This window comes from Cupressus sempervirens, chromosome 9 (assembly GCF_028749045.1).
Source record: "Cupressus sempervirens isolate cs-2001-9-10 chromosome 9, ASM2874904v1, whole genome shotgun sequence".
NCBI lineage: Eukaryota > Viridiplantae > Streptophyta > Pinopsida > Cupressales > Cupressaceae > Cupressus > Cupressus sempervirens.
Window position 1 is genome coordinate 70,643,562 of NC_143126.1, and position 25,297 is coordinate 70,668,858.

The following is a 25,297-nucleotide window of genomic DNA, read 5'->3' on the forward strand; positions in this document are numbered from 1 at the left end:
TGCATCATTTGGTGGAGTTTTGTTCATGTTAGCCAAACTGGATGATCGAATGTGCTATTCGTTGATCGTGCTTTCCAGCCTGTGCGATCTTGGCATCGTGAAGAGAACCTATTGTGGACCGCTGTTATATGATTGCATATCATTTGGTTTCTTATTGGTCGAGTTGTTGGTATTATACTCTTGGGTAGTGTTTTTTTCATTGGAACTTGGAGCAATGTTTGGAATTTCGATTATGTGATGATTATTCTTGCGTGTGATGATTCATGGCTCTTTGTTGTGATTCTTGGATCATGTGTGGACTTATAGGCTATATCTTGGTTTGCACATCCTTATATGCTTGGTTGTTTGAAAAACGTGTGATAGGATGGTAAAAAAGTTGAAAAGACAATTCATACTAGTTGATTATGAATTGGAAATGTTCAAGAAGATGCAGGGATTGAAGCAAGTTGACAAATGAGTACAAGAGTATATTGAGGAGTTCTATAGGATCATGATTAGGGTTGGTCATTCTAAAGCTGATAAGGAAAAGGTTGCTAGGTACATCTTTGGTTTGAAACCTAGTATTCAAGAGCAGTTACTCACAATATAGATAACAACCATTGGTGATGCTTATCAAATGACATTGAGGATTGAAGAAAAGCTGAACAAAAGATTTGAAGGAAGACAGAGTAACCGGAACAAGTGTGGTAAAACTAGTACATCATCTTTTGGGAGTTATGTGGTGGATATTCTTCAAGAGACTGGTGAGGGATCTAGCAACAGTTAGACCACTAAAGGTTACAATGGTAGATAAAGAAGAGGTGAATTCAAGGGTACTTGTTTTTAGTGTAGTGAAACAGGTCATAGGGCTTTTGAGTGTCCTAATACAAGAGTTGCACAATTGGATAGTGGGACTAAGTTAGAGGAAGATACATTGAATGTTGCTGAGGAAGGTGAAGTCCTAATCGATAGAAGAGTTGCTGCATACATTGGAGAATCAATGTAGTGAAGAAACTTGTTTAAGACCATATGCATATGCAAGGATAAGGTAAGTAATGTTATTGTTGATGGTGGCAATCTTGGTAACATTGTTTTTGAGGAAATAGTTAGTAAACTGAAGTTGGAAAGGAGAAGACATCCAAGTCCTTATCTGGTTGGTTACAAGATGATTCTAAGGCTAGGGTGATGTGCAATGCCTAGTTAGTTTCAAGATTGGAGCTTATTATGATGAAATATGGTGTGATGCATTGCCAATGGATGCTTGACATCTGGTGTTAGTAAGACCATGACAATTTGATAGGCATGTGGTGTTTGATGGACATCCAAACACTTATGTGGTAAGACAAAGAGGTGCTAAACATAAGTTGTTACCTATGTAGGACAAAGGGGATAGTAGATGTGGAGTCATTAGGATTTTCTTGGTCAACAAATTCAAGCATGAGACTTTGAAAGTTGAGGAGACAATTAAGGAAAAGGATATTCTAGGTGAACTTGAGGCGGTCAAGGCATAGTTGGCATCTTTGACCTCGTTAGTTCGAAGGATGGTGACAACAATGAGTGCAGGACAAGATTGCAAAGCTGTTAGTAGAATGCAAAAGGATATTGTGGAAATATCTAATGGTAAAATGGTTTTGATGGAAGCAAGACACTTGTAATAGGGTTACCTATACTGTGTAAGGAATGAACTATGGAGGTAGAACCAATTGTTACTTGTTGCTAATGAGAAATTTGAAGGGAATTTCAGACTAAATGATTTTTTGAACTTGAAGAAGGGTAGGAAATAGAATGTTTAGGTTGCAGATGAAGAAGACTTGTGGATCCGGAATGAGCATGGGATTCATGTTTTGAATCTTGCAAGATATTCATAATTCCTTCTTTGAAACATCTTTTGTTACTTGGGGTGTTCGATGTAGGAGCATTTTAGGTTGACTATCTTGCATCATTTAGTGAAGTTTTGTTCGTGTTAGCTGGTTTGGATGAACCCCAGAAAGAAACGCTTTTCCTAATAACAATAAAATGTGTTACACAAATAGGTCTGAACCCGAAAGATAAGATGAGCAGTCAAACAACCAAGCATATAAGGATGTGCAAGCCAAGATATAGGTCCATATATGGATCCAAGAATCACCACGAAGAGCCATGAATCATCGTGCACAAGAACAATCATCACACAATCGAAATTCCAATCATTGCTCCAAGTTCCAATTAAGTTCACGCTTCCCAAGAGAAAAATACCAATAACTCAACCAACAAGAGACCAAATGATGTGCGATAATAGAACAATGATTCACAACAAGTTCTCTTAATGATGCCAAGATTGTACACGCTAGAAAGCATGATCGACAAACGACACTTTGACCTGTTGAAGTTTGTGTATAAATGTAATGTAATGAGGTATCTAGGGCATGAGCACGAGAGGAAGGTAGCTCTTGGGTCCTAAGGGATTGTGAGGAAGATCTGAGTTTGATTTCCTTTGTAGGGGCCATAACTAGGAAGGCCTTACAGCCTAACATGTTTGTTGTCTATCTGATGTAATAAGATACTCCTTGATAATACAATTGTTGTTTCAGTTGTAGCTTTGTTGCTTTTCCATTGTGTGAGTCATTGCTGCATGGATTGGACATCTCCATTGGGGATTCTCCCTCCTTGAGCTGCATCAAAAGGCTCTTTCTTCCATCTATGATTTGTATTGATTGAGTGATGGTGGTTCCAAATTCAAATCCCCACTCCATATCATTAACTGTTGTGAGCATTGCATTTGTTAGTTTATGTATTTGCATTTTTTAGAAGCTAACAATCAGCAGTTATTCTACATTAGTTTCTATAGTGCTACATATGTTTCAAAGGGGAAAAATCAAGGGTGGTTATTACAATGAATATGTCAAAGGAAAGATGAACATAGTAGCTTATTGCAGTAGATTGGAAGGAGTAAGTGCAAGCTGATTATGCAAGGAATGCTTTTGCCAATGCTATTCTTGTTAGAAAGTAAAGTCCACCAAGATAACTGGGGGGGGGGGGGGAGGGGGTGTGAATCAGTTACCTGATCAAAACAACTTTTATTAACCTTATTAATTCTTAAACATGTGATCAATATAAACAACAACCATAAGAAGATAACCATACACAATAACACTAGATATGTTAACTAGGGAAACTATTGATCAGAGGGAAAACCCTAGTGGGGATGCTACCCACAAAATGATGTACTAATAAATAAATTTCTTGTAATAGGATGGACTCTGTTAGGAGCAAATGAAATACATTTAGTACATATCAGTCCCTGTTAGGAGACTTTGAATCCCTGTGAGTAGATTCCAACCCTGTTAGGAGTTGTGGAAGGCAGATGGACCCATTGTTCAAATAGCTTCAAGGGCAAGACCACCGAACTCACTGTTCAACTGGCTCTGTATTATTCCTTTCAAAACAATAGCAAATGATCAATTGTCTACTAGCACTCTTTGCCAAATGTAGTCACTACTCTCATTTACTGTGCCTCTGCTTCACTAAGTGCTTCTCGGATCTCAATACTAGATCTGCAAACTTGCATCACAATAATGCCTTAGATTGCTTACTTGCATGTACTTCACACTTACAATTAGCTTTCTATTTCAAAAGCATCGCATTCATCATTTCACACATCATCACAAGGAAAATAACTTTCTTTTATACCAAGTCCTCAAATTAATTCATTGAATCGGCCTTGAGGCTTTCCCAATTTACAGCTACAATAGGACCTCATTAAGATAAAACAATGCACGTTACATTCATCTTTTTATAATTGTATAACATTGTCGGCTCACAATCTTTACAAATTTTCAGACTTGCGACCTCAGACTTTGTGCACTCACTGATGTCATCATTAGGATGTCTTCTATCTCTATACAACTTCGCTCAAGCAAATTTTATCTGTGTTAGGAGATATAACTCAATTACTAGAAACCACTTTTCAGGAACTCAGTCTGTGTACTGTCTTCTGTAAATCTTGCATAAATATTACCAATCTTCGACTTCCCCACATGTGCTCTTTACCATAGCATCAAGACATTCTGTAGAATATGTCCTCAACTATGCTTGACCTCATTTTTAATCCTCTATCTTATGGTCTCACTCTCTGTCTGCTACTCTATCAGTCTTCAGTATGTTGACATCAATGAGAAATACTGCCATGAATGCAACATATGAACACACAAACAATCTCCCAAATGCTAGAATAATCCCCCATAGGAATATCATTAGCATTCATGCTAACAATTCTATGGCACAACAAGGTAATGGAGGGTCTCACTTTCTACAAGGATAAAATAATGTTTGTACTTGAAACTAAGATCTAAATATCAGTTTTCAAAGACATTTCATCACATTCCAATGGCTGGATAGGCAGATTTGTGAGAGATTCTCATGGAAAGGTAAGAAAGGTGACATCCTTAGGTATGTTGGGGAGTGCCATGTTTGTCAACAAAATAGAAATGAACACACTTATCCTGCTGGTCTACTCCAGCCCTTGTCTATTCCTACTCAAAAGTGGGAAAGTATTTCAATTAACTCCATCACATGGCTTACCAAGGTGCAAGGGTATTGTATCTTTGTGGTAGTGGATAGAGTGATTAAGTTTACTTATTTTTTTTGCTATTTCAGTAGCGTATACAACAGTTCAGTTGTGCAGATTTGTTCTTCAAAAAGCTGTCCAGACTCCATGGGGCACCTAAGAGCATCATTAGCGATAAGGACAACAAGTTTATGAGTTTGTTGTGTTAGTTGTTCAAGATTTGAAGTACTAAATTGATTCCTTGCACTAGTTATCACCCTCAGGCTCAAACTAATAGGTAGGTAGAGATCATTAATAAATGGGTGCAAGGCTACCTACAAACTTATGTTTCAGGGTAGAAGAAGTGTGGGTTAAGTGGTTAGAGTAGGGCTGCTGTTTTACAACCCCACTTTTCATATAACTATTAAAATGTCTACTTTTATGGCCTTATATGGTTATGAACATCCTGGCTTCACTGATTTACTTTTTGGTGGTCGTAGAGTACCTAGAGCCAAAGATCTCCTTCAGGATAGTTAGGAAATTATGTGATCTTTGAAGAAAAATATACACTGTGCTCAAAATCAGTAAAAGCTGTTTGCTGGTTGACATTGTGTTGAGTTAACATTTGAGGTAGGAGACTTGATTTATTGGAGATTGCAGCCCAATAGGCAATCCACTCTCAAATTAAGTGGGTTAGAGAAGCTCAAGCCTTGTTTCTATGGACCTTTTTAGAGTCACCAAGAGGATTGGAGAGGTTTCTTATGAGCTTGAGGTACCAAAGAGTAGCAAGATACATAATGTTTTTCATATATCTCACCTCAAATGTTGTCGGTAAAATTACATGTTTGTTGTTAGTGTGTCTGAAGGTTAGGTAGTTTGGGTTAATAGTTTGAGTCTGTCACGGCGGTTGGTATTCGTACCCTTTCGGCAATTATGTATGTCATGTACTTGAGTCTGAGAATGATGATGATCGTGGAGTAATAATTGTGTTGGCATTGTGAGTCTGGTACACATATGGCTGTAAACATTTTCTGATATTAATGAAGAAGGCCTGGCAAGTTCTCTGATACTTTGTGTTGCATTACATTCCTTTTTGTTACTATACATTCTCGTATGTGTTAACTTGTTACCAGATTCCTTCTCCATAGTTGCCCCTCCTTTGTATTAATGTGATTCCTTCTACATAGTTGCCTCCTTTGGATGAGGAAGGCAAGCAGATATTGATTCTGCAGACAATGATTGATTTCATAGTGTGCTTTATAAAAGAGGATTACTAGGGAGTACCTAGTGAAGTGGAAGAACTTGAGTGGAGGATGCTATTTTGGAGAGTGAGTACAGTTTAAAATTTAAATCATGTAGAGTTGCGATTGCTTGAGGGCAAGCAATATTGGGGAGGGAGGACTATAATGTCCTCTTCTTGCACCCAGTAAAAAAGAGCAAAAAAGGGCTTTTAAAAAAACAATATCGGATAAAGAAAAAAATGTACTTTTTAGAAAAAGTGGTGAAAAACAAAAGAGTACTTTCCGAAAGAATGGCAAATTAAAATAAAATATACTTATTTGAAAAGGCAATGAAAAAACAAAAAAATTACTTTTTTCAAAAATTGCAGAAAAACAAAAATAGTTTTTTTTTTGGATAAAGCAGCAAAAAACAACACACTTTTTCCTAAATAGCTCAAAAAAATTATAAAAGAGAAATTGAGGTTCTCATTTGGCATGCTGAAGTTGATATCTAATATTATGTTACTAGAATGATTTTAGAGTTCATGTTTTTGACTGATTGAAGATGATAACTCTCTTTTGGATTGCTGGTTTTGGTGGTGAAAGACCCACCCTAGCTGGTCGGCTCTCATAGCTGCAGAGTTTTCAGCGTTCTTGAAGCTTTTAGGAATGTTTTGTTCTGGAGTGATGAAATACATGTAATTTATAGATGTGGGTTTCAAGTATTTGGTTTGTAGTGTTATTTTCAGCTGTGGTGTGATTATGTGTTAAAATCAAACTGTCCGGAGGTCTGAAATCTCCTTAATGTGACAACTTCACGCAAGTTATTTATTGGTTAAGTTTATAATACTGATTATTGGTGTTTTTGACACTTGCATGTGCTCTTTCTTGTCAAATTCAAATGTGTTTGTTGCATGCTTTATGGTCTGATTGTAATAATCAGAAAATCTGATTTCAATTTCTCATTTTTGATACTGTGTTTGAAGCGAACTCCATATTTGAAGGGTTCCAAGTTTTTTTAATTTAGTGGCAATGGTGTCACACCCCTATATAACTTATTAGCTGAAATTTATGTTTTATATTACCATTCAAAAAGAGCCGAAGGCTCAACCCCTCCCTTGTTATCAGAAAACATTCTTTCTTCTTTCTATGATTTATGCTAACAGAAAACACTCTTTCTTCTTCTATGGTTTGTGCTAACTGAGTGGTAATGGTTTGCATTTGCAATATAGTAAATGATTTTATTTACTACTCATTCTTCTCTTTATTTCATTACACTTTGTCTGTATTATTGTTTTGTATTATTTATAGATCAACACATAGTATTTTATTGCTCTTGAAAGAGAAGAGAAGCCATTGAGTGATAAATTTGACATATGGTACAGGAGATGAGGCTGCAAAGGTGAAAATTATTGATGGAGATATTACCAAAGAAGAAACATTGCAACCAGCATGCCAAGGTATGGATGCTGTCATATGTACGGTGGGGGCGTCTTCTGGATGGCGAGTTCCTGGCTTAAGTGAATCCACACCCAAACATGTTGATTTCTTAGGGGTGAAAAAGCTGAGTGAAGCAGCAGCTTCTGCAATGGTCTCTGTTATTGCTCTTCTTTTCTCTGGTTTTGTTTATGTTATCTATGTTGTTTTATGTCAACAGCTGAATCCATTTTACATTAATTATATATATATATATATATATATTTTCAAACATGCATATAATTTTTTTTCCCCTAATCCTTTACATATCTGCTAATAAGAAAGGCCAACAGAGGTGAAAGAAGGTTCAAGCAATCAAATTAAATATCACCAGTAATGAAAGAGAAGAAAACAGATGTCTAGATTTTTGTCTTTTACAGCATTTTCTAGAAATGGTATATAAAGAGTAGCTGATTCCATCTAGATGTATTGCTCAACCAATTGTAAACAATACTTTATGGCTATAACTCAGCTACCTGGAAGCTGGCGGTAGAAGTGACAGAGCTACATTTTGTCTTAATTACAGTAACACGATCCAAAAATTTGTGGATGATGCAAATAGTTTGTATTCAAAGTTTCAGAAAGTCTTAGTGCAAATTTTCTTTCCTTCAGGATAATCCACTGAATATGTTGGCGCACTGCATGCACAGTTTTGATTTAGCTCATATGGATGGAATTTTTTTGAGTAATTTTATCATTTATACCTATGGTTTTCTTAGGGTTTTGAAAATAAAATAAGAAAAAGGTTGGGTCTCTTTTAATTGCAATCAAGTATTGGCCTCAAGCTTTTCTCCGATGATGGGTCCAGCACTGAGACCTGAAATACCAGAACATTTTAAGAAGGAAATATTTTATTGATCATAAATTTATGCTACAAAGGCAAGAATCAAAAGAAAAGGGACTAGTCTTCTCATAACAAGCAAATAAGACACCTTCTAGAGCAAAAATGAAAAAATATGCAAAAAAAAATATGGGAAAGAGTTAGTGTCATTTTGTTTTTTAGTTAGGTAGATGCCAGTTGCGGCATGCGGGTCACGGCCATCGGACCTGGTGAGTCATGGTATGACCGACTGGCTCGGCAAGTCATGCAGGTTGTGACCCATGACCTTGCGGGTCATACAAACTTGCAAGAGATTGCATGGCCCATGATCCACCTGAACTCACATGACTCGCTGCAAGTTATGGAACACTTTTAAATACTTATGCACACTAAAGAAGGCTGCAAATGAATGCCTCAATTGGACTTTTTATTGACAAGATGGTTCAACTTTCATGGAATGTGCTGCCAATGAATCTGATGAATTTTTTCCAGAATCTTAGAAAATGGGCTCCGCAACAGCTGGAGCTTAATATACATGATCACCTTGTTGCTAGAAAGTAATTGTTATTAGCTTGGAGTTTTCGTATCAAAATAGATTTAAGATTTTCTTTCTACCACAAGGGTGAAGCCATCAGCAATATTGTCGGTGGTCTGAAATTTTCAAGAATTTGAGCGTGGTCGTGACTGTACAGTTCTTCTATCAGCAGCAACACCGTGGTTAGTCTAAGCCTTGTCAGAAAATGGAGCCAAATAATTAAAGAAAGTTAAGGCATAGAACTGCTGGCAAGAGAAATGCTAATAAAATCTTGTAAGACTCCATTTATTGAAAATATGCCGTTTAGCCTTAGAATGGGCATTCTGATATTGTTTAGATTTGAAGTGAGATTTGGGTATGGTGAATTCTACAAGTCAAAACATTCTTCCGAGTTTTATTTTATGAAATATTCTTCAATTTGTGTCAATTCATATATGCCACATATAGAATAAAGGAACTGAAGATAACAAGAATTTCTTATGCAGCTTGACTTTAGAAAAGCTGCAGTAGCTTTAATTCCATTGCTGAGTTTGTGTTCCTAGATTTCACATAGTGCTGAAGCTGGCTCCAAAACTTACAGCTAGATAGATGTTGATGGGAGAAGCTTTTTCACATTTTAAAATTAAAATGAGTTTTATGTCCTTTTAAGCATCTAGGGCAAATATTAGGACCCAGAATACCTTATTTAGAAAGATATTGACTACTAAGAATCTTGTTGGCTAAACTCACCTGTGAAAAACTTTTATTTTCAGGGTGATGTTTTGACCTCAAATAGATTCAGATTTCTGTAAAGAGGTTTGCCTACCTGGATGCTAGCTTCAGCCCCGGTGGAGTAGCTGCTCAAGGAATTATTTTGCCTTAAATTAATTTTGTCCTCACTGTCTGAATTTTGTCAGTAATGCCAACTATTGCTTAACCTTACATCACTCCCTTTGTTGTTTCTCATTCAAACCATAAAGCTGAATCCATTTCACCTCATATTATAATTTGTAGGATGAATTCTCATAACCTACTACTTGTGTGGGGATCCAATCTAGAATATTGTATCCGTATAACTTCAAATAGTCTTATAAAGGTTTTCTTGGACATAAATACAATCACATTAAGCATTTGAAACGTAAGACAAAGTACAAACTATGAAATCTAATGCAGAAGGATTTATGCAAAAACAAAAAATTGGCACTCCCTCAATTCTATCAAAACTCTATTGTTATAGAAAGAAATAAGCCCCTTAAATCAAAAACTATTCTGTCTTTTTTGAGGAAATAATGAGAATCAATTAATACAGTCTTATAACCAATATTTGAGATGCAAGCAACATGATTAATGCTTGGTGTTTGGTTTGATTGACTAATTGCATGAGATGCACATGAAGTGAAAAACATGACCTCGTTGAAGGAATTTTTGTACGTGTTTGGTGGTTTGTCATAATATATACAAATGCATGGGGTATGTTATGAGACCATGTGCATTCTAATAAATGCTAACATATTATATTCATACTTGTAGTTTTTGGTATGCATGTTGAGGCTTAGTTTTTGGTATGAATGTTGAGGGTTAATATGAATGGAAGTATGTGATCTACTTCATTTATAGAATGAAACAAACCACTTTTTCTTCAAGACAATAATCATATAACTACCAGTAGAAACATTATAACAGGAAGAAAATATTCTCCCCTTAGAGGGAATTAGCAACTAACTGATAAATATGCAGGATAGAAGGCACTAACTAGATTTAGGGAAGGGTATTTACCATAGTTACACCACCCTAGGGGACGGGGGAATGGGGGGACAAGTTTCTGAGACAAGGGGGACAAAGGGGCCTTAATTTGGGGATGACATGGGGACAGCAGTGGGGGACTGAGGGGGGTTATATATACTATACATATGGTACTTAAAATGCTACTTATGTAAATTACAATATAAGCAAGGTTACCAAGAGACGGGGGTACGTGGAAACTTGGGAGACCGGTACTGGTATTGGTACGTCAAATATTCAAAAAAAGGAGACGGGGGTACTTGGAGACATCAATTTTTTTTAAATTAACATTTATTCATTTTTAGAAAATAAGTAACATGACAGAACATTAAAAGAAAGAACAGAAAATAACAATAAGTTTTAATTTTAATACACAAATGTCAAATGATATTGTGTCAAAGAGTCCAAGACTCTAAAGTCCAAACTCATACTACATATTTCAATGTTTCATATTTGACTGTCATTAGTACTACTACTACTGTAGTTTGTTACATATTGAAATCCAAAATTATCGATAGTTTTAATGCCAATGGCAAATGCTGATACACAAACCAAAACAAAAATCAGAAATCCATAATTTATGCTGCTATGTTTTGATCAACCACATAAATTTTCTCAGCACAAAATTCAGATATCTATCATCTATGCTGCTATGTTTTGATCATCCATATCAAAATCCTTAGCTAGGATGCTATCCAGATAATCATCACTCTCTAACTCAGGTTCCTCTGATGGTAGTACAATTGGAGGCAATTCATTAAGGCCATTTGGTTCAACCACTTCATCCGCTATGCCTGCAAATTCTCCATCATTTGCAATTTGGTCCCATTTTGCTGAAGGACCTTCTATGTATCCTAGATCAACACGAGAGAAGACGTAGAGCACTATGAATGTAGACCAAATTCTCTGCTTTCTTTGACCCTAATCGGTTTCTCTTTTGTGAATGAATAAAACCATAAGTACTCCAGTTTCTTTCACAAGATGAAGAGCTAGCTACTTGGGACGGCAATCTGATTGCAAGCGATTGCAATTTAGGTGTTCCATCTCCATGGTTCCACCACCATTTTAAAGGGTCTTTCTTTGCTTGCATATCATATAAAGCCTCTATTGAAGCAAAATCACCTTGCCCACGTGAAAACTTATTCCATTGAGTCCTTATGATTGAGGCATCCTCACCTTGACCATATATCTTTTTTACTGCAGCCCAAAATCCCTTCATTACCTCTCTATCATCATGTGGAGCCCTCTTATTGGTCTGTTCTGTATTATGCCATTTAGGATTCAAGGCATATGCAGCACAATGAAGGGGTGTGTTCAGTTTGTTCCACCTTCCATATAATTTTTCTTCTATCGAAGGATACAAAGCAATGTCTTTTGCATCTGCTATTTTCTTGACTTTTTCACACATAGAATCTATTTCCTCATAAATTTCACCCAAACATGGCTTGTCTGAATCTGCAAATTTAATCACCTCACATATGGGCCGAATGAAGTCCACAACAAATCGAACATCAGCCCAAAAATGGTCATCAAGGACCAAAGCTCTCACCTCAATTGTAGATTGTTTCCAACCTGTCCATGCATCACTAACAACTGTAGAACACAAAGCTCCTTTAACTTCACAAAGATGCTCAAGAAGAATAAAGTAGGAAGCAAGTGTATCAACGGGTTTGAGAAGTTCCACCTTCGCAAATTTACGGTAAATAGCTTGTGTATGGTGATGGTTGCAAATGAACATCTGTATTTTTCTGCCCTTCTCAATGAGGTCTGAAATCCATTCAAACTTTCCAATATCTTTGAGTGCATTATTCAATGAATGCACACAACATGGTGTCCAAAATATATGCTTGTACTTATTTTGCACCATCATACCTGCTGCTTTACAAACAGGGGCAGCATCAGTGACAACTTGGACAACATGTGATGCGCCCACCTCCTCAATGCTGTCACATAGCTGACTATGAAGAAATTCTGCATTTTTTTCTTGCCCTGAACAGTCTATTGCCTTCAAAAAATAAGGCCCTTTGTTGCATGTCACCATCACATTAAGCAATGGACGATTTCTTGCATCTGTCCACCCATCCATCACAATACTACATCCTTCTGTAGACCACACTCTTTTCATTGGTGCAGTTAATTGCTCTAAACAAATTTTTTCTTTATCAATTAGAGTTGTGCCAAGCTTTTCAGATCCAGGGGGTTTATAACCAGCTGGTCCATTATTGATAGCTTGGACCATCTCTCCATAGAACGGTGAGCGAGCGACATTAAATGGTATTCCATTTGCATAAAAGAACCGTGCAGTAGCTGCATGAACTGCTTCTTGACCTTGCACATCAAATAGCCTGCCAATGGGGTTTGAACTGCCAATATGTGGTATCTTGTTAGATTGTTGTGCTGCTATATCTCCAACTGTAGAAGACACATCCACTTCTCTCTCTCTATTCTGATCAGCAGTTGCAAGACTTGCCCCTGTTGTTGAAGCATGAGAGGAGGTCATATTATAAACTTTTCCTTAAGCCCTTTCTTGCTCCGTCACAGCCTCATATCGTTCTATTTCATTCACAAAAGGATCAACACCTTTTCCAGGTTGGTGAAGGAAATGAGCCTTCACCCTCGTGTAAGAACCTAGCCATGCCATTGTACAAAGTTTGCATTTGATTGTTGCTGTTCCCCCTGAACCTTTTGGTCCCGAAACACGGTTGATATACTTCCACAGGGGATACAAGCCTTGTCTTCCCCCACCCGACATTCTGCATAGTAAACATTAAAAATTAAAATAAAAAACCTATGTCAGCATGTTTGATTATTTTAGGCTTTAGCTTTTGTTTTTTGAGTTTTAGTTATGGCAAATGACAACCAATAGCAAAAAAGATGTTGAAACTTTGTTTTATAATAGGAAATGTGAGACTAATGACATTCATGATTTGAAATTTCGTTTCATTCTTGACTGTTTTAATTGCTTAAAAAAATTATAATTTATAAATAATCAGACTGTAATGACATTTATAATTTGAAATTTCATTTCATACATGACTGTTTAAATTGCTTTAAAAATATATAAATAATAAATATCCTATTTGACAGTTAAATTCAAATTGTTAACTCTGTAAATTTTTATTTTTATTTTATAATCTCATTTTTTGAATTTATATTTATAATATAAATTTAAAATATACATTTAGATCTCTTAAAAATTGCAATAATAGTTTTTAATTTTAACTATATAGCTTTTACAAATTTAATAATTTTAAAGTATATATATTAAAAATTAAAATCAATTTAAAATTCTTAGCCTTTAGCACTTCAAAATAAAAATTAGTAAACTTAATAGTTAGTTTTATAGTTTAATAAGTTTAACTTTTAATTTTTTAAAACTATATTTATAATAATATAAATAAATACTACATAGTTTTGGTATAATTTTACAATGTATATCTATTATTTACTTTATAAAAACGATATGTTTTTTATTTGGTCTGATGGGTTTATGATTTGTTTAAATTATTTTTCGTCTATAATTATATAATATATACTTTTAATAGTATTCACTATAATTTTATAAAATATTATAAACTCAATACTGATAGTTTTTAATTTTAAACTTTAATAGCTAAAAACTGGAAACCTAATAAACTTTTAATTTTTTAACTTTAAGAGCCACCGCACAAGAACTTCTACCTTTTCCTTCTCGTCTACAACTCGCGTCTCCAAATTCGTGCTCGTCTGCAACTCGCGATGTCTTCAAATTCGTGCTCGTCTGCAACTCGTCACTACAATGTTTATCGTCTGCAACTTCGCTATGCGTCGTTTGCGACTTTCTTGAGCAAATTCATATGCCAGCCGTTGTTTGTGCGTCGTCTGCAAATCATTTTGCAAAAACGTCGCTTTTGGCCGTTGCTGTAGAATGAACGATGGGGTTTTAGGTGAAAACTCATAGTTATAACTTATGAGATATTACAATAAAGTATATGTTTTTCCCTATCCGCAATTCGCAAAAGACAAAACTATCGCGCTTTTTAGGTCATTGACTTTTTATTTTGGTTTTTTGGCTTTGATTTTGTTGGAGACGTTGAAAAATCAATGGGAGACTACATTGCCCGCTTCTTGAGCACCCACTAAGTCTCCTGAAATGTTTCAGAGACCGGAGACGAGTCCCAGTACTCGAGACACGTACCAGGGGTATGGAGACGGGTCTCTCGGTAATGCTGAATATAAGATATACAAATTTAAAAGAGTCCCCAAGTCCCTGGAGCATCCTCGTCCCCGGTGCATGGGGCAAAAACGAGGGGACACAACTCGTGTTACTATGGAATTTACCAATATAATTGCTTGGAAATCTCCTACATTTTTTGGGAAATGGGGTAAAGTTATCGATCATCAGGGAAGCAGTGCATTAAGCCCACTTGGAGACCAACAACAAATGAACAACCCGATCAACAAAAAAATTCAAAACAAGGCCACTAACTATGCCATCATGTCGTCCACACCAAAATTTTTAATAATTTGAGAATACTTTTGGGTTATGTGTTCGCAATCAACAACATTTTGCCTGCCTAGCTGCTAAAAAGCCCATTTAGAAAAACAATCTTCCACCTTATTCCATTATCAAGGAATTCGACAAAGTGAAATAAAATCCAAGGAACGACTTGGAATAAGATTCTACTTGACTAACACACTCAATTGCCAATTCACTACCATTCAAATTCTGCACATTCAATATGTCCAATGTTAGCAAGAAATTTGAGGGATGTGGACTTGAGTTCTGTACTATAAAGGATTTTTGGTGCTCCTTACCCTAGATTCAGTCCCTTACCCTAAACTCAGTCCTTTTGAGTCAAACAAGGAATTATATCTTGATTAGAGATTAGTTATATGTCAGAATAATAATGTAACATACCATTTCCTCAACTATTAGAAAACATTGATAATTTACAAAAATTTACATTTCTTTTCACTTTCATCTGAAACGAAATAGATATAATGACTACTCTATACAATCAATTGAAAAAGAGTTTAACGACTATAATAGAATTAATTGCTTCTATCTAAGTGAGAAGTAAATAACTGAATTAACTACTTGAGGGAAAGAAAATAATTGAATTAATTGCTTAAGGAAAAGGAAATTACTGCATAAAAGGAAAGAACATAAAAGTAAAAATACCCGCCATAGGAAGGTGGAAATCATGTAGTACTAAAAGTATTTGTCCAAGCCTTGGCATTTTGGTGAAGAGGAGAAGCAACATTGTCAAGGGCTTAACCTCCCCACTGTAGACCCATGGTATCCCCACACAATCTCTACTGAGAAAGGCCCTTCCTACCTGGGAATAGGCACATGACACCCTGTCCTGTTACTGAGCATCCTGGTGTTAGAGTGTTGGCTAGGTCTTGGATAACTACCTCTGACCTATTTGCCATCAGCTGGCAACCTAACTTCTAGTGATCATAACAAGAAGCATGCCACTAAACCTATCTTGGCCAACGATTTACATGGACACTATGTGCCCGATCACCCACCACTTGACTTGATGACAAGAACTACACCATTTGGTCACCATGATTTCCTTTTCTTAACTTGCAGGTATAACTCACTAATCCTTGGCATAACCTACACTCTTCATCTCAACCTTGCTGGTCTTCTTGGATGAAATCCTGGTGTGGTTGCTTATGGCATTGATCATTTTTATTTCATCACAATTTGAAATTCTTTCTGCTCAATTTGCACTTATGACAGTCATTCATAGGTAAAACTTTATCAATTGCTGCACTCTATAAGGTGCCTTTCTTATCTCAAGAGCATACAAGATAAATGCCCCTATATAACTTGACATAGGATTTAAAATCCTTCAACATCAAGTTCTGTAAAACAAAGCATAACATTGCAGAGGTAGCATAGCATACAGGCTACTCATAATAGTGTTACCAATCAACATATAATGAATTGACAGTCAATACACAAGAGTCTTTATGCAATAGCATTTTCAATTATACATATAATGAAATGGCTGATCAATATACAAGCTCCTTAAGCCATACTCTAACTATAATTTATAGGAAAACTCCATCAATATTCAGCTAGATCATAACGCTTGTCATGTAAGAGTCTCAAATGAGAAATGTGGAAGAAAGTACGACTTGGAAGAAATTTAGTCCTTGCCTATTGGAGAGCTAAGCCTTGTGCTGTGACTCCTTATTTGGATTGAAATCAATTATCAGTGGCTTATGACAATTACCGAGATTGCAGTATATGCACTTCCAGAAATATGAATCACAGCTCTGTATCTATCAACGGGTTATTAAAACAAATGCTTATACACAACACTAAAAGAAGCGATAACTTGGTGCAAGTAGTCTCATTGGAAAAAAAAAAATGCAACTATTCACACTGGAATGATATGCAAGAAATCTCAATGCTATGATCGATGGTAAAAGCAAAGTGAGAACAACTGGAGAATAAATTGGGAGCGACTCGCAGATGAAAGAAGATGAGTTTTCTCGAAATGCGTTTAATGCTTATGATAAGCTTGCATGCTTTGTTACGAGCAAGAAGAAAGCTGCTACCAAAAATATGTTACGTTCAAGAACCATACAATGAGGTTGATAAAAATGATGGCTCCAGAATAAAATAGGCTATTGATAGTATTGGCCGATGGCACAAATATAATTATAAAATTACCAAAGTTTGGAATTTTAAATCATTGACATAAATTGGAAATAATAGCTCTTCTAATGTCTCAATATAGGGATACCATGGCACCCACCCATACTTGCATATGTAAGCACATGTATACGTATGCACATGTAATATTCCAAATATACATATATTATGACTAAGATATATATGTTCAACTTATTCATGGCATTGCATGGCTTCTTGGGACCTCCAGGTTCTAGGGTTTCTGAGGTTTGACGTTTTCCTTTTGGTTGACTACAACAACCATAATGGGGAATGCATGACGCTTAAACAATGTATGGTAAGACTAGGGTTCATTTTTCAAATGGTGAATCCTCAAAAGGATGGAAGATTGTGACTGGGTGTTATGGTGGGTGCTTATGATGTAGGGTTTGGTGGAAGTCAAAGGTGGCCTCAATGAGGCTGCAAGAGTGTCCAATAACTACTCACGCATGATGGAGAGAGGGATGCATCGGTAGTGCGACCGTGTTAAGGGGTTGATGAAAGGCCCGCGACATGTTGGGAACTGGCAGCCAACGTTGGGTGCGAAGGGCAGATTTTGGCGACTTCCCCATTCCAATTAGGGTTAGAGCATGTTTCAACTGAGAAATGGCGTGAATAAGGGCTTGTCGCCCCATCCCAAAGGGGAGAATATGCATTTGAACAATCGAGTTATGGCTTTAAACCCTTCAACCAAAATGGTGACAGTGAGAATTATCGAGGAGAGTGAGATTGCTCATAATCTCTTAGGTTTCTTCTAATTTGGGTGTTACTGGGTGTGTTCGTTGCTTTTGGCCTAGTCTTCAAGTGTTGCATTCTTGGATCTCAGAATGTTGGGAACCCATTCTTGATGGTGATGTTTAGATTTACCCGACTGTAAAGTGGTTCTTTATTGTGGCGTTTGAAAATGTTCAGGACAAGAATAGGGTTTAATGTGACCATTTTTGGTGTTGGGATGATAGGTTTTCTTTGATGCTGAAACCATGGCACTTGGATTTGTGTCCAACTTCAAAAACATTTGACAAAGTTCCAATATGGGTATGTCCTCTGAATCTGCCTTTACATCTTTGGTTTGATTATATGTTGGAGGCTATTGGTAATGCTTTGGGGGGGGTTTTTGATGGTGATGAGGGTTCTTCAAATCTATTAAATTCTACTTTTGCACGTATTTTGGTTGAAATGAATTTAGGTGGGGACTAGCAGAAATTTCAATTAAATAAGCAAAGGGTTGCTGGATTCAAATGGTAGATCATGAAGGGGTTCCCTTCAGATGTAGAAGGTGTTTTCAAACTAGTCATGTTGTTGCATACCATATTCAAGGGGAAGCTTCAAAGCCCTCAACATAGTGGAAGGGTATTTCGAATCAACATTATACAATGGAGAGAAAATTGAGAAACATCAAACTTTGTCTCAAGTTGTGGTAGATACTTGTGTTCCAATGGAGGCCCCTGTAAAGAATCTTCCTATGAATGAGAAGGAGGATGTTTCTAGGGACATTGGGCAAGGGATCCCTTTGAAGGTGGATACTCTAGATGGAAGGGAGAAGTTTAGATCGATAGATCAGGTGGGACACGATGGGGCAAATATAAGATGAACCTTTGAGGGGTGGGGAGGAGTCATGGGTGGAAGAGTGTGAGAATGACCTTGGTGAGAATGAGGTGTTGAGACAAGTTGGGGCTGCTAGAATGGAAGAGGGATGGTAGGTGGTTAAAAGAAAGAAGGTTAGGTTTGCAAGGAAACTTGATATGGTCCTTAGGTCTCACAAAAAATGAGGGGGTTAGCTGGGTTCTTTCATTGTTTTTTGGTTGCTTGTTTCTTTGTTGTGTTATTGGGTTGATTTTTGGGATGGTGGAACTTGTGTTTCCACCCTTTCTTCCAGGAAAGTTTCCCCCTGGCTACTTAAATAAATAAATCTTATTACTGACCCAAAAAAAAGATTATATACGTTCATAAGAATCACAAGGAATGTACTCGTGTGTACGTGTACAGGCATGTGTAGGTACCATGGTATCGTTATATTAAAACATGCCTTGCTCTAACAAGAGCTCTGAGATCATCTATAAACATAAAGGTAATAATTTTTTCTAGTAGCTTATTTCATTATTTATTGTGTTGACCAATGTTCATGGTGATCACTTGGTATCGTGACCAAGATGGCTTAGAACCCATAACTGTCAACCCATAGGTGGAGTGTTGTCCCTTACCCAATTCCTTCTCTAGCAATGCTTCCACCCTCTTGGACGTGCTCTTGCAAAAGAGAATATCCCAAAATAATAACATGTTCCTCAATATAAATCAAGTTACTATAACAAATTATCATTTTTATAAAACATCATAACAACTACCATTTCACCTTCCATGAATTTTAAATTAGTAACCATCTTTTCCATAATTTGAAGATAACAAATGATCATAATAATATCATAATGATTAACTAATGTGTCATCTTCACATTAAATTATAATGAATAATCAAATTTCCATTTCACATGAATATATAGTTTGACTAATTTTACCAGTCAACTGACTTCACATGAAATCTCAACGGTTATAAGAACATTTTAAATTGGTTAAAATTTGGGATATAACATACCCTCGCCCTTGTGATTCATTGTCCTCGATGAATTTTCAACACACAAATATTTTTTTTATCAACAACATATTTATCATTCTATCAGTTTTGAATCAAAATTATTTGTAGATCAAGTTTTTTGGAAAAAGATGTGGAAGTTTCTGGAAGATTTCATCATATTCTTGCCAAGTAGCATTCTATTCAGTATACTAGTCCCACTAGACCTTGTACTGGGTAATACCTCAATTCCGCAAGCGAAGCTTACGCGCCTCGAGTATTTTGAGTGGCTCTTTTTCCACCACCAATGGATCTCGCACCTGCAAGGGATTCCAGTCAATAACATGTTCACGGTTGGTTACATATTTCTTGAGATAAGAGACGTGAAATACATTATACATTTTGGCAAGGGTTGGAGGTAGGGCAATTAAGTAGGCTATAGGGTTTACAACTTCCAACACCTCAAAGGTTCCCACATATTTTGAGGGTAATTTGGCATTCCTACCAAACTTGATAGTACTTTTCTAGGGTTTAACTTTCAAGAGGACTTTTTCTCCCATTGAGAATCTCTAGGAATCCTCTTACCATCTGCATAGCTTTTTTGTTGGCCATTTGCCTCCTTCAACCTCTGACAGATTTGAACTACCTGTTCCTCCATCTCTAGAAGCATCTTGGGCTTGATGATGATTCGGTCCTCAATTTTGTTCCAGCTTATTGGGGTTCTACAATTGTACCCGTACATGGGCTCAAAAGGTGTCATCTTAATGGTACATTGGTATGAGTTGTTATAGGCAAGATCGACCAAGGGGAGACACATCTCCCATTAATACTATCGATCCATGCAATATACTCTTAAGAGGTCTTCTAGAACTCGATTTACCCTTTCCTTCTAACCAACAGTCTCTAGATGGTAGGCTGAACTGATGTTTAGCTTTGTTCCTAAAGTTGAGAATAAAGGTTGCTATAATCTGGATGCCATCCTAGCATCTTTGTTAGATATGATCTTTTCTGGAACTCCGTGAAGTTGGAAAATCTCTCACAAACTTGTGAGCTATTTCTTGTGCACCATCTGTTAAATTATCGGGGATAAAATGTGCTACCTTGGTTAGTTGATCCACAACTACCAAGATGGTATTATGCCTATTTCGTGTCATGGTTAACCCTTGAATGAAATACATAGTAATTATCTGCAATTTCACTTCGGGGGCTTCATTTGGATGTAACAATGTGACTAGGTATTAGTGCTCTACCTTAATCCTTTGGAACTTGAGGCATCCTGCCACATATTCAGTTGTTTCCTTCTTCATGCCCTTCAAAAAGTACATAGGTTTCATATCAGCCAGCATCTTGGTTATCCCACGGTGTCTTGACTAAGGGGTGACATGAGTTCCCCCCAAAATCATCTTCCGAATCTTTGAATCCTTAGGTATATACATTCTATCTTTGTATCTTAAGAGTGCATCTCTTTCCAGTTGGTATCCTTCATACCTGAGATCTTGAGAATCCTTATGGAGTGCTTAACGAACCTCATTATAAAACTCATCTCTTGGAAGACATTGCAGTACTTATTCCCTGGGCCCAATATTTATTGCTACCATGGTTGAAATATGTCTTCGCTGGCTTAAGGCATTGACCACTTTATTCTCTTTACCCTTGATGTAATTGATGTCAAAATCATAATCTGCTTAGCATTCTACCCACCTCCGACGAGCATTAGGGTTGGGTTGGGTGAATAGGTACTTCAGTCCATGATGATCTGATATGAGTTTAAATGGTTTCCAAATTAGATAATGTCTCCACATCAGTAGAGAATGGACAATGGCTGCTAGCTCCAAATTGTGGAGTGCATAATTTTGTTCATACTTTTTCAGCTTCCTAGATTCCATAAGCAATGACCTAGTCTTCTTGCATTAGGAAAACTCCCAATCCTTCTCCCGATGCATTTGTTATGATTACAAAATGACCCTTAGGATTTGGTATCGTAAGTATTGGTGTAGAGATCAACTTATCCTTTAAATATTCAAAGGCTGCTTGACATTTTTCAGACTAGATAAACTTCTTCCCTTTCCTTTGCAAGGTTGTGATGAGGTGTGCTATCTTGGAGAAATCCTTGACAAATTTCATGTAAAAACCTGCTAAACCCATGAAGCTTCTGACTTCTGACACATTCCTAGGTATCAACCATTCTTTGATTGCCTTGATTTTGGCGGGGTCTGTTGCTGTTCCTTTGGCTGATATAATATGCCCTAGATATTGGATTTCCTTTTGATAAAAAGAACACTTAGATATCTTTCCATACAACTTATGTTCACGTAATCTTTGCAACACTATCTCAAGATGTTTTTGGTGCTCTTACTCAAGAATATCATCTATAAAAACTAACACAAATTTGTCTATACAATCCTAGAAAATGTTATTCATGAGATTCATAAAAGCTCTAGGGGTGTTTGTTAGTCCGAAGGGTAAATTGTGAACTCATAGTGCCCACAGAGGCTTTTGAAGGCGGTTTTGTGAATATCCTCTTTCTTAATCCGAAGCTAATGGTAACCTGATCTTAGGTCAATTTTGGAAAATACCGCTGCTCCCCTTATTTGCTCGAATAGATTATAAGTGGATATCTATCTTTGATGGTGACCTTGTTAAGCATTCTATAATCTATGCATAGTCTTATAGTTCCATCCTTTTTCTTGACAAGTAACACTGGGGCTCCCCAAGGCAAAACACTTAGTCAGATGAGTTTCTTGTCTCACAAATCATGTAACTGCACCTGTAATTCCATTAATTTGGTAGTGGTCATTTAGTATGGCGCTCTTGATATGAGCTCTACCCCAGGCATCAAATCTATGGTGAAATTAAATATCCTAGAAGGGGGTAGGCCAAGAAGTTCCTTTGGAAATACGTGCGGAAAATTCTTAAGATATGGATAGTTTTCTTCATAGGATTGTTTTTGCCCTTCTCTAATCTCCCCATCCTCGAAAATGTAATCATCCTAATAGTTGGTCCCCAAGGGTTCCCTCGGGTCTTCTATCTTTACCACAAAGATTTCACACCCTTTTCCCCTGCATCTCTTAAGTTGCATGGCTAAGATTTGACGAGGTTTTACTTCATGCATTATTCCTTGAATACTCACAGGGTTTCCTTGGTCATCTAGGCATTCTACTATCTTTGGAAGACAATCTACCCTTCCTTTGTGCTCACTGAGCTGATTTATCCCCCTGTTGATATCGTAGGACCCTAGAGGTGCTACGTACAAATTAACCTCAATGAGAAATTTGGGAAGTCTACTTGTGCCTCAAACATACATTGATCCACCCGAGCTTTTGATTGATTTGCATGTTCAACACTCCAGGGTTTGACCATAAATCTTGTTCTTTTGAGAAATCTATTTAATAATTTTGGGGAGATGAAACATTCGATGGCTCCACTATCAATTAAAATAGAAATGGGGTTTCTATAAATCTTACCAAGGGTTTCTATAGGTTCCAACTATTGCTCTGCCTGTTGGTTATCCAAGCCTACTTGCATCTTCCGTTGGAAGACATCTTGCTGAGGAGGTAAAGAAGGTCAAGGTTGCTGGTTGGAGATGCCCTTATTGGGATGTTGATTGGCATAGTGGTCTCTGCCACATGTGAAACAACCCTTGGGTGGCCCTTTCCCCTCACTTCCTACCATTGTTGGAGTTACATTTAAACTCTTTATTTTTATTCCCCTTGTATCCAATTTTGTCGGGCTTAAAGGTTTTAAAACTCTTTCTGTGGTCCCTGAGTCAGAACTATTGGTACTCCAATTTATCTTCCTTTTGTTATCCCGGATGGAATCATCCCTTTTAACTTTTTGTTCCTGTTAGATGACCCTCTCAAGAGCCTCCTCCATGGTTCATGGGGTGAGAGCATAAACTGCTTGCCCGATCTTGTTGTTTAACCCCATGACAAATTTGTTGTGATGTGGAGCCTAATCAGACTCCGAGGTTAATTTTTCTCACTTTATTCGATGCGGTTTCCCCCTAGATTATTATTACAGGGGTTTAAGGTAGTGCCCCGAAGACAGGGTCAAGGGGTAGTGCTACCAAATTGACTATTGCAAAGGCACCAATTGTTATATTTGCTATTGGACAACTTATTCTAGCCCTAATTTTGTAAGCGGCAAAAAGCTTGTATAAAATGGCTTAGGGTTAGGGATTTCATAATGTATGATGATATTTTAGCCGTTTGCAATGGTATTGAGCTATAAGGGATTGCGGATTGTAATCATTGGATAATAATAATATTGGACTTGTTGTTGGTGGATGTAGCCCAGGGATTGGGTGAACCACGTTAAATCCTTGTGTCTTGTGTTCTCTTCTGTGCGATTTATTATTTTCTAATATTGGATATATTTGCATGTAATTGTTATTTCTGTCTATGGCTAATCTTAACAAAATTTTCTATCAATTAGGTTCCTATCTTGCTGATATGGAGGAACATACTTTAGGAGACGAGTGAACTTCTCCTAGTACCTGTGTACTGTCACATCTCCCTGTTTAAGATTCTGGAAGTCCAACAACTTCCAGTCATAAAAGGTTTGGGGTAGCCATCTGTTCTTGAAAATGGAGACAAACCTGTCCTAGGTGACACTGGTACTCTTAGGATTTAGTTCTATCTTGGTGTTTCCCCACCATGTGTCTACCTCTCCTAAGAGGTGATAAATTCCTCAAATTGCTTTGGAGGTTTCAAAGAAATTTCTGATCTCAAAGTATTGTTCCATCTCAGTTACCAAGCCTCAACGGCTTCACTGGATTGAAATATGAAAAATCTAGGGGTTTTTATCTTTTTAATGTCAGTTGATAGATCATTGACTATTTCCTGCTTCTTTTTCTTTTGAGACTGTATTTTAGGAGGTCCGGTTTCATGTGCACTATGAGTAGATACCTCCTGCTCAGTTCTAGGAGGGGGAGAGGAGTCGGTATCCTCTTGACCTTGCCGAAGTTGAATCGCTAGGGAATTCATTCTTTTCTCCATGTTTTCCATCCAAGTTTAAGTTTCCTGCAAGACTTGGACCAACAAGTTGGTGGGGTTTGGAGGAGCATAATTCCGGGGAACAAAAGTTTGTGGAATGGAGTTTTGAGAAATTGTCTCATTGGACATCTCATTCTCTACATTGCTTCCATTGTTTGCCATGATTTTTGTTTGCCTGGAATATACAATTGGTTCTTTTATCAATATTATGTTTCCATACATATGCTCTAGGAAGAGAGAGAAGATACAATTATTTGCTCAAAATAAATTAAATGCAAATGCCATTTGTTCTCATTATCATTAAAAAAATAGAATTATTTCTCTTGTTGCAACTACAACCAATCATATTTACAAAATTTCCTCTTTAGAGGATACAACAAAACATCTTAACATATATTTGAGGAAATTGGACATCCTATTCATGGGCATTCTCTCCGTTTCCATCCTTGGGCGTACTCTGCATTTTACAAGGCTTATGATAGATCATAAGTGGATTTGTTTGCTTGGCATTCCATGCCTCAATGAGTTTGCTTCTCAAAATTGCTTTCTTGGTAGGATTCCATTTGATTGTCTCCTTCCTAATCCAGAGTAAAGCATGAGCTAAAGTTTCATCATCCTTGGGTATGGAGTAGAGAGAATAGTCATACTTTGGCATGTTCTTAATCAGGTAAAAGAGTATGGGGTGGAATTTCATCATCCTTGGGTATGAAGTAGAGAGAATCATCGTACTTTGGCATGTTCTTAAT

General features: G+C 36.9%; 1 protein-coding gene across 1 annotated transcript in view; it reads left to right on the forward strand.

Annotated features, from left to right (window-relative positions):
* LOC149537664 (uncharacterized protein At5g02240-like) overlaps positions 1-25,297 on the forward strand; it is a 113,734-nt gene that overhangs the window by 18,728 nt on the left and 69,709 nt on the right. Inside the window, exon 3 of the mRNA XM_089799004.1 lies at positions 7,110-7,315. Coding sequence (XP_089655130.1) covers positions 7,110-7,315 — 206 coding nt within the window. The remainder of the gene's footprint in view (positions 1-7,109; positions 7,316-25,297) is intronic.